Source organism: Medicago truncatula, chromosome 8 (genome assembly GCF_003473485.1).
Source record: "Medicago truncatula cultivar Jemalong A17 chromosome 8, MtrunA17r5.0-ANR, whole genome shotgun sequence".
NCBI lineage: Eukaryota > Viridiplantae > Streptophyta > Magnoliopsida > Fabales > Fabaceae > Medicago > Medicago truncatula.
Window position 1 is genome coordinate 17,723,971 of NC_053049.1, and position 8,575 is coordinate 17,732,545.

The 8,575-nt window shown below is 32.4% G+C and overlaps 1 protein-coding gene across 1 annotated transcript; it reads right to left on the bottom strand.

Annotated features, from left to right (window-relative positions):
* Positions 1 to 4,659: 4,659 nt before the first annotated feature.
* On the bottom strand, positions 4,660 to 5,471 carry LOC25502413 (uncharacterized). Its single transcript, XM_024772934.2, has 4 exons — positions 5,261 to 5,471; positions 5,061 to 5,157; positions 4,840 to 4,967; positions 4,660 to 4,748 (listed from the first exon to the last, which is right to left on the bottom strand). The coding sequence occupies exons 1-4, from the start codon at positions 5,469 to 5,471 to the stop codon at positions 4,660 to 4,662; spliced, it is 525 nt and encodes a 174-aa protein (XP_024628702.2).
* Positions 5,472 to 8,575: the final 3,104 nt, after the last annotated feature.

Genomic DNA, 8,575 nt, shown 5'->3' on the forward strand with positions numbered 1-8,575 from the left:
GTTCAAACGGCAATTGTTTTCATGTTTGATGTGTTTTTGGGAACCCTTTTAGTTGTTTTGACCTGTAAACAAACTTTGGAAACATATTTGGGCATTGGGAGATCAAAATTTCTATTTTGAGTGAAAAAGGGTTGAAACCCGTAATATTTTTCTGCAGAACTATGACTGTTCGCTTAAGCGAACGCGTAAGCGAACGATCACAGTAGGTTCTGTGACTGGGTCGCTTAAGCGAACCAGAAGCGAACAACAAGCGAACCTTTGTTGTAGCTACTGGAACTTGTTCGCTTAAGCGAACAAGGTGGTCGCTTAAGCGAACTTGCTCAGTTTCATCAACCTTTGATTTTCGTTCCGGACTTTAGGGGGCCAATCCGAGTTTTGTAAAATGCCTCTTTCAACTTGTTTAACCACTGTTTGAACTCCTAAATCTACTGGAACATGCTTTACTCATTCAAATTTGGGATTTTCTATTTTGGTTGAAACTTGAACTTTTGGTAATTTCCAAATTTTGCCGGAAATGGACTTTTGTGAACTAAAATGGATTACAAGTTTAATCTACAGTCTATGTGGACTTAGGCAAGGCTTGTACAGTGGTTTAATGTCTTAATCATGTCAAACTTCATTTTCGGGTGGGAATGTGGAATATGTGAACTTTGGGTTTTCTCATACGAACTTAAGCTAATCTTTGAACTAATGTTTAATAGTTTGTAAGTGGCTTAAGCTCATGACTACACGATTGATTAAGATGGAATTGTAGGTTTTAAAACTTGAATAAGTACCTAGCTTTGAAAATTATCAATATTGGCCGTTTTGCCACTTGATACGGACTTTGTCGATAATGATTCTTTAAAGCCGTTTAACTTGAATATCTTTGGTGAATAGCTTTGTATAGTTAAATGAAGTTATGTGAGTGACTTGTTAAGTGTTGGATATGATGTTCATCATAAGATTATTGTATTTCATCTTTACTTGGAATATGGAAATTCATGTATTGATATTGAATGATTGTTGGTGAGTGCATATATGACATGTGATGGTGAATTGTTGGTGAATACATATATGTATTGTTGTTGAGATATATGTTTATACATGCATGACTGATGGTGACGGATTTTATATCTAATGTTGTGAATGGTTTGTGTGAACATATGTATTGTTGTCGAGTCATATGTTCATGCATTCATGACTGATGGTGACATATTTTATATCCAATTGAGGTGATTATGGTGCTCTGTTGGCATCATGGGGTGACGGCCTAGACGTTGGTGACGACGGTACCGCATACATTTATGTGTCGTGTCTAGGGACATATCATATTGTGGCATGAGTCTTAATTGTGAAAATGGTTGATATACTTGTGGATGTGAGTGATTGTTTGTGATATTTGGATTTACCCTTATGAAATATTATTGAGGTTAAATATTCATGTAATTATTTGGAACCTGGAATGATTCATTTATGTTCAAATTTATTTTGTTGATTATGATTGATGTATAGCTTACCCCCAGTGGTTTTGACCGCCTACCTGTCTGTATGGATGGGTAGACGAAGTGCAGGGTTAGTTGCTTTGGTGAGTTGCTTGGATAGCGGGAGCTATCTCCGTTATCGTGTCCTTAGAGTCTAGGATAGACTCTGATCTAGGTGTCTGTTTATGATTATTCTAGATTATCTGTTGTGGACCTATTATGTTTTGGAGATTTACCCAATTGTCGGGATTTTGGAGAATTTTGATGTGAGTGTATACTTTTGATATCATGACATGTATACTTTTGAGGTGTATGGTTTATATCCGCTGCGACTGTTGAGAATTTTATACATGGATGTTGTTTTGGATTTTGTTGATGACGTGACGTCTATTTCTTGAATTTTTATATTATTCGCGTGTTTTATTGCTTTGATAGAAATAGGGCGTTACACACGGTTTTATCGAAGTGGTAATAAAAGAGTATCGTTCCGACAGGGAATTGTTTAATTCAATTAACTTTTGTTGATGATTAGAAGAGGATCAAGTTGCAAAGTTGGGGTTTTCAAATGGTTGAAAGATAATATAATAAAAAAGAGTCTTGGGATCATTGGTCCGTCATAATGACAAATCCTTCACAAACCGAGCTATTAAACCTAGAACCTTATATTAAACCTAACTTCTAAAGACAATTTCTCTTTTGTTCCTCTAGCAACCAAGCCTATTTCCCTGACTTGATTACTATTAGATTTTGGTTCCTCTAGCAACCAAACCTATTTCGCTGACTTGATTACTATTAGTTCCCTTGAAGATCGAAACTATATGTCTCATAGATTGCAAAGACTATTTCGCTGCCTTTGCAACCCTTGTCTAAATTCACTTGTTCGAATATCAAAACTCCACTTTCGTTTTATGAATTGATATTTGAGATGATGGATTAACAATTATCGAACCCTCCACTTTCGTTTCCACAGTTTGATAATGGTTAATTCATGTTAAAACGGTGAATTTAGATTAGAGATTAGGGTTACATAAGATTAGGGTTAATAGCTTGGTTTGATTAGGATTACGTCATTAGACTTATCCAACAATCCCAAGACAAGAGAAGTCTGCTCACTCAAGTTCATCGTAGACATGGAGAAGAAGGAGAAAAGCATAAAAGTAAATAAAGAGAAAGTAAAGGAAAAGAAAAGAACTTTTATTAGAAAGACAATTGTCACTTATTGAATTCCAAGAAAAGATGAATATTTGTGATGGCTAACTACTCTATTTATAGTTTACATTCGACTTAGAATCTAAGCAATTACATCACTAATATGTTCCACAAGCAACGGACTTTTTGGTAAAACTAAAGTAGAGTAGCTTAAAATTTAAGCAAAAGCAGCAAAAGGCTGTCCTGGGAGGTGGCACGGCCGTGCCAAGCTTCTGACTTGGGGGAGACATATTTTTGTCTCCGAATCTTCGTCTTTTTGCTCCAAATCAACTCCAAAACCCTTTTCTTTTGCTCCAAGACTCAATCCATCAAATATTCGTTCGTGAAATATAATAATATGCAATTGAAGTAAAATAGCTCTAAAAGAAAATAATATTAAAATAAAATAAACTTAAATCTAATTAAAAAGAAACTAAATATTATACTAAAATAGATAATTATTGACTCATCATTTAATCTTTCAACCTTTCAAGTTTCGTCTTACTTCACACCAATGTTCCAACAATTCCCCATTTGAATTTTAAAAAATGCTTTTAGAAATAATAAGATTGATAATAAACAAAAGTGTCTCCAACAACTTGAACCTTTACATATGGAGTAAAATTATTATTGACAAGAGTTACTCGTAGCATTCTTTGCTAATTAAATAAAAATAAAACTAATATATAATTAACTTTAAATTAAAAAAATTAAATATTAAATAAATCACACACAATTGATATGAACTAAACATGACTTTAGAGTAATGTATTTCAATCACAAACTACATGCACTAACCACCAATACATCTTTCAAAGAATACATGATTTTCTCATTCTTAAAATATTAAATAAGTCTCTTTGAATCATCTATATCATGTGAGAATAAGTACTATATGTGTTAAAAATACAAAGATATTCTCAATTTTAACCAGGATTACATTTGTATATTAGTTTCTATTTTCTGTCCAATAGCTTAATTAACTGTTTTTATTTTATTTTATAAATTATCGTATAAAACTTATTAACATTGTATTATTCTTGGAAAATATCAACAAACTTAGATATTTATTTACTGTTTCATTTGTTTTCATCTATTCTTCTATATATAAATTTTTCTTTCATTTTCCACAAATGCATAAAATAAAATATATTTTTGCGAACGCACGAGCACAAAAAATTGTTACACTCTAATTGTTCGACATATAATATTAAAAATAATTTACAAACATCTTTTTTTTTTATTTGAAACATCTATATAGTTATACTTTTTTTTTTTTTTTAAGAAATCTATATAGTTATACTATATACTAGACCTTTGACCCGTGCTAACGCACGTGTCATTTAAAAAAATTAATACTCGCTGAAAAAATAAGATATTGTAGTTCGCTTGAATGAAAAAATTGTCGTGAATCATAGCAAAATGTCAATTACCATAGACTTTGTTATTGTTCCATAATTCTAGTACGTAGTTCCTATTACTTTAACATAACATATAATTTTAAAAGGGAAACTGAAGTTCGTTGACATGCAAATAGTTTCAATAAGTAAGAAAATGAATAGTACACAAAAAAGTCCTACACATTACGGAAAACTTCTCTGTAGACCACACTTGCAACATCGGTATCATCGCCGCTGTCGTCATTAATCAATATCTTTAAACCACCCCTCGAAGTAACCCGTGATATTGCGATGTACAACTGTCCATGTGAAAAATAACAAAGATGAATCCAAAACGACATCTAAAAATTTCAATAAACAGATAGCTACCTCAGTTGACTCAATCATGCTTTCAATTGTCATTCGGTTAGTGTTGAGCAAGTCATCTGATAAAGACACGGAACTGTTCGTTGAAATTTGACTGACACTTCGGGTGAACTGTATTGATGCATTTTTCATTCTAATAAAAGGGCACCAATGTTAATAGAAGAGTGGTGAGACCTCCAGACAACTTAATTACGACAAAAAAAAACCTGCCTTTATTCTAAAGCATATAAAAATGTAAATGGTTACTGTGTCATGTACGCAGCGACATCAGGAAAATCGCCATTAAGTATCAGCTTAGTCCCATTAAAGGCATTAGCAACTCCCATAGCACCTAATTTTTTTAAAAATCAATTGCAAGTGAACATAATTTCACATTTCATTGTTGATATCAGCAAAAAGCACAAACTTAAAACACGACATACCTAAATACATGCGTGTCTTGCAAAACTGCAATATCAATATAGTAGGTGTGTCGTTGTCATGGTTGCCAAAAAAGGTCACAATTTTGTCTGCATGTTCACCCCAAAGAGAGCAATGCAAGCGGTTGTTTCTGTAATAAAATATTACCAAAATATCAATTCAGAAACATAAGGTATATTAAAATTATATTACAACCAGGTACAAAGAAAGAGACAAATCTTACTCAAGATCTTCTAAAGTGAGATCAATAACCCTGTTTTTCCTTCCGTCCTTTTCAGTTTCCCTTATATCACCTCTTTCAATTACATGACCAATAACATCTGAAATTACGTATACAAAAGCAAAAACAAATGTATGAAATTCCTAAACGAATGCTTATAGGTAGAAATAATGTACAACACACATTCAGAATTGAAGTCTTACCCGTAGATACTTCCTCGACAGTTGAAGAGAGAATTTCATTGAATGGCTTGAACTCAAAAACGTTCATAGGGATAGCAGGCGAGTGTACTTTGGTAAAAGTTGAATTGTGCATCATACTAAGCTTATGTTTGTGTGAAGTTACCTTATAAGGACTTTCATTAAAACCTACCATTGCATTTTCAAGCTGATATGCACCCCCTTCTTGAACCATGGACCTGAACTTTGCCACCAAATCTTTTCTACATGTGGCGTGAATACGTCCACCCTATTGACGACAACAACAACATTAAACAGCTGGTTAAATTACATAACTAAAAAACAACAATGACATTAGTTTAATTTTAAAGCTAAGAGTGCAACACATGCAAAAACCTTTTCATCGACCAGTAACATGTTCATGAAAATGATGCTAGTGGGGACCTTCTTCTCTCGAATCAACCAAATGTGAGCAACTCGCACACACATCTTGAGATTCTTTCTTCATCCAGAAATAGCTGAGATTGGAGTGTATTTGGTAGACATCATTGGCTTGTTTTTCCTTTTCAAGAAAGAGGATGCTTATTTAGATTGAGATGGTTTGGCTAATAGATTATGATATATTTATAGGAAAAGGTGGAATACGTGTGAGTAGGATATGTCGGTTGAGCAATAAAGAGTATTAGTTATCAGGATAAGCACAAAATAGTGGAACAAAATTAGGAAGTAGCCAACATTTTAGGATAAAGATTAATATGAATAAAATGAAATTAATATTGTTGATGGGGCACTTTGTTTTACTTAAGAATTGACATTTTTTGTGACTTAAGAATTACCATAGTTGATTCGCCAAAACATATTTTAGAGATGTGGATGAAATGTGTAGTAGTTACTTGAATGAGAGGAATTGTGATTTTTAGTTTGTTTCCACCCAAAATATATTTTAGAGATGTGGATGAAATCCCCTACTTATTTGAATGAGAGAAATAAGGATTTTAGTTTGTTTCCACCGAAAACATATTTTAGAGATGTGGATGAAATCTCCTACTTATTTGAATGAGATAAATAAGGATTTTAGTTTGTTTCCACCGAAAACATATTTTAGAGATGTGGATGAAATCTCCTACTTATTTGAATGAGATAAATAAGGATTTTAGTTTGTTTCCACCAAAAAGTTAGATTAGAGATGTGGATGAAATCTCTTAGTTACTTGAATGAGAGAAATTAGGATTATGATTTAAGTTTGTTTCCACCTAAAACATATTTTAGAGATGTGGATGAAATCTTTAGTAGTTACTTGAATGAGAGGAATTAGGATTTTTAGTTTGTTTCCACCCAAAACATATTTTAGAGATGTGGATGAAATCTTTAGTAGTTACTTGAATGAGAGGAATTATGATTTTTAGTTTGTTTCCACCCAAAACATATTTTAAAGATGTGGATGAAATCCCCTAATTATTTAAATGAGAGAAATAAGAATTTTAGTTTGTTTCCACCGAAAACTTAGTTTAGAGATGTGGATGAAATCTCTTAGTTACATGAATGACAGAAATTAGGATTATGATTTTAGTTTGTTTCCACCCAAAACATATTTTAGAGATGTGGATGAAATCTTTAGTAGTTATTTGAATGAGTGGAATTAGGATTTTTAGTTTGTTTCCACCCAAAACATATTTTAGAGATGTGGATGAAATCCCCTAATTATTTGAATGAGAGAAATAAGGATTTTAGTTTCTTTCCACCAAAAAGTTAGTTTAGAGATGTGGATGAAATCTCTTGGTTACTTGATTGAGAGAAATTAGGATTAGGATTTTAGTTTGTTTCCACCCAAAACATATTTTAGAGATTAGGATTAGTAATTGTTAGTAATAATGTTAAGAGGAGACGTTACACAGCTATGCTACTAAATTGATTCTAGTAATTGTTACTAATAATGTTACTAAAAGCCATGTTACTAAAATGCTTCAGTAACACAGCCATGCTATAAATTGATTCAGCAACACAAAAACAAACACAAATATATAAATCAGAAAGCAAAGCAAGCAAGGCTGAATTATTTATGAAATTCAAGTGACATTTGCTAAATTCAAAGACAAAAAAAATAGATGCTTCCAAAACTCTAAGAAACTAAAACTTAAAATTCAAATTGGAAAGGTCTTGCACAATTTATCTAAACATGGACTAATTGTAAATAACATCAAGATAGATGGTATCATGTGACCCAACCATCGGAGCACCCCCTCTGATCTTCACACCTTGTTGGACTTAGGATCAGTCAATATTGCATAGCGCCCAATTTGATCTCCGAAATCACCGCCAAACATGTTAAGCAAGCATACTGCACCCTAAAAAAATCGGAAAAAGGGTTTTTCACCAACGGACCTACAAAAGATTGAAAGGGATTGAAAGAATGATTTATACTTTAAAACTGCGAGGAATAAGAGCAAAAATCTATATATTTAGTTTAAACCAGAGTGGAATGAAGATATGGTTACCAGTGAGGCAGTGGTATGACAGCTAAGTCTGAATGTTTCTGGAAGCCATGTTGAAAAGAGATTTCGGTTTAGGAGAAAGGATTAAAATATATTGGTGAGGGTTTGGAGGAGAGAAAGGTATGATTTTAAAAAGAGATTTCAGTTTAGGAGAAAGGATTAAAATATATTGGTTAGGGTTTGGAGGAGGGGAATTAGGAAATATGGTTAGGTTTTGAAGGAGGGAAAAGTTGCTAAAATATTAGGTTAAAATTAGGGCAACAAAGCTTTGTTTAGGAATAAGAAGATGTATGTATTATTAAACATATTAAAATTGTTTCTCTTTATGGATGTGGCCATGAGCTGTCGCTCATCCCGACCGTAGTCAAGCCACCACTAGCTACCCCATACGAATATTTTACTTAAAAAAAACCAACATAATTTAAAATAAAGTAAGACATCAAATTACTATTATTCCTTAAAAATTAAGTAAACTTCCCCCAAAAAAATTATAAGTAAATTGAAATTCATCATTAAGATAATATGAAATATATATTTTTATGTTAATATATTCCTTGTAGAGACCCGTAATGATGTGTGGGAATGGGACGGAAGAGAAAATCTCCTTGTGATGGAGAATAAGGATGAGAGATATTTTGAAGACTTAAGACGGAGAGCGAGTACCACACACAAACTTGTTTTGTTAAATCAAAAAAATTGAATTTATGATTGAAAATCACGTATTTAAGATATTTTTTCATGATTGAATATTTTTTTTTCTAGAGCTATATATCAAAAAAATTCATAATTTTGGATAAATATTATATACACCGTGTTTTCGCTCTTTTTATTGCGTTAACGTTTGAAA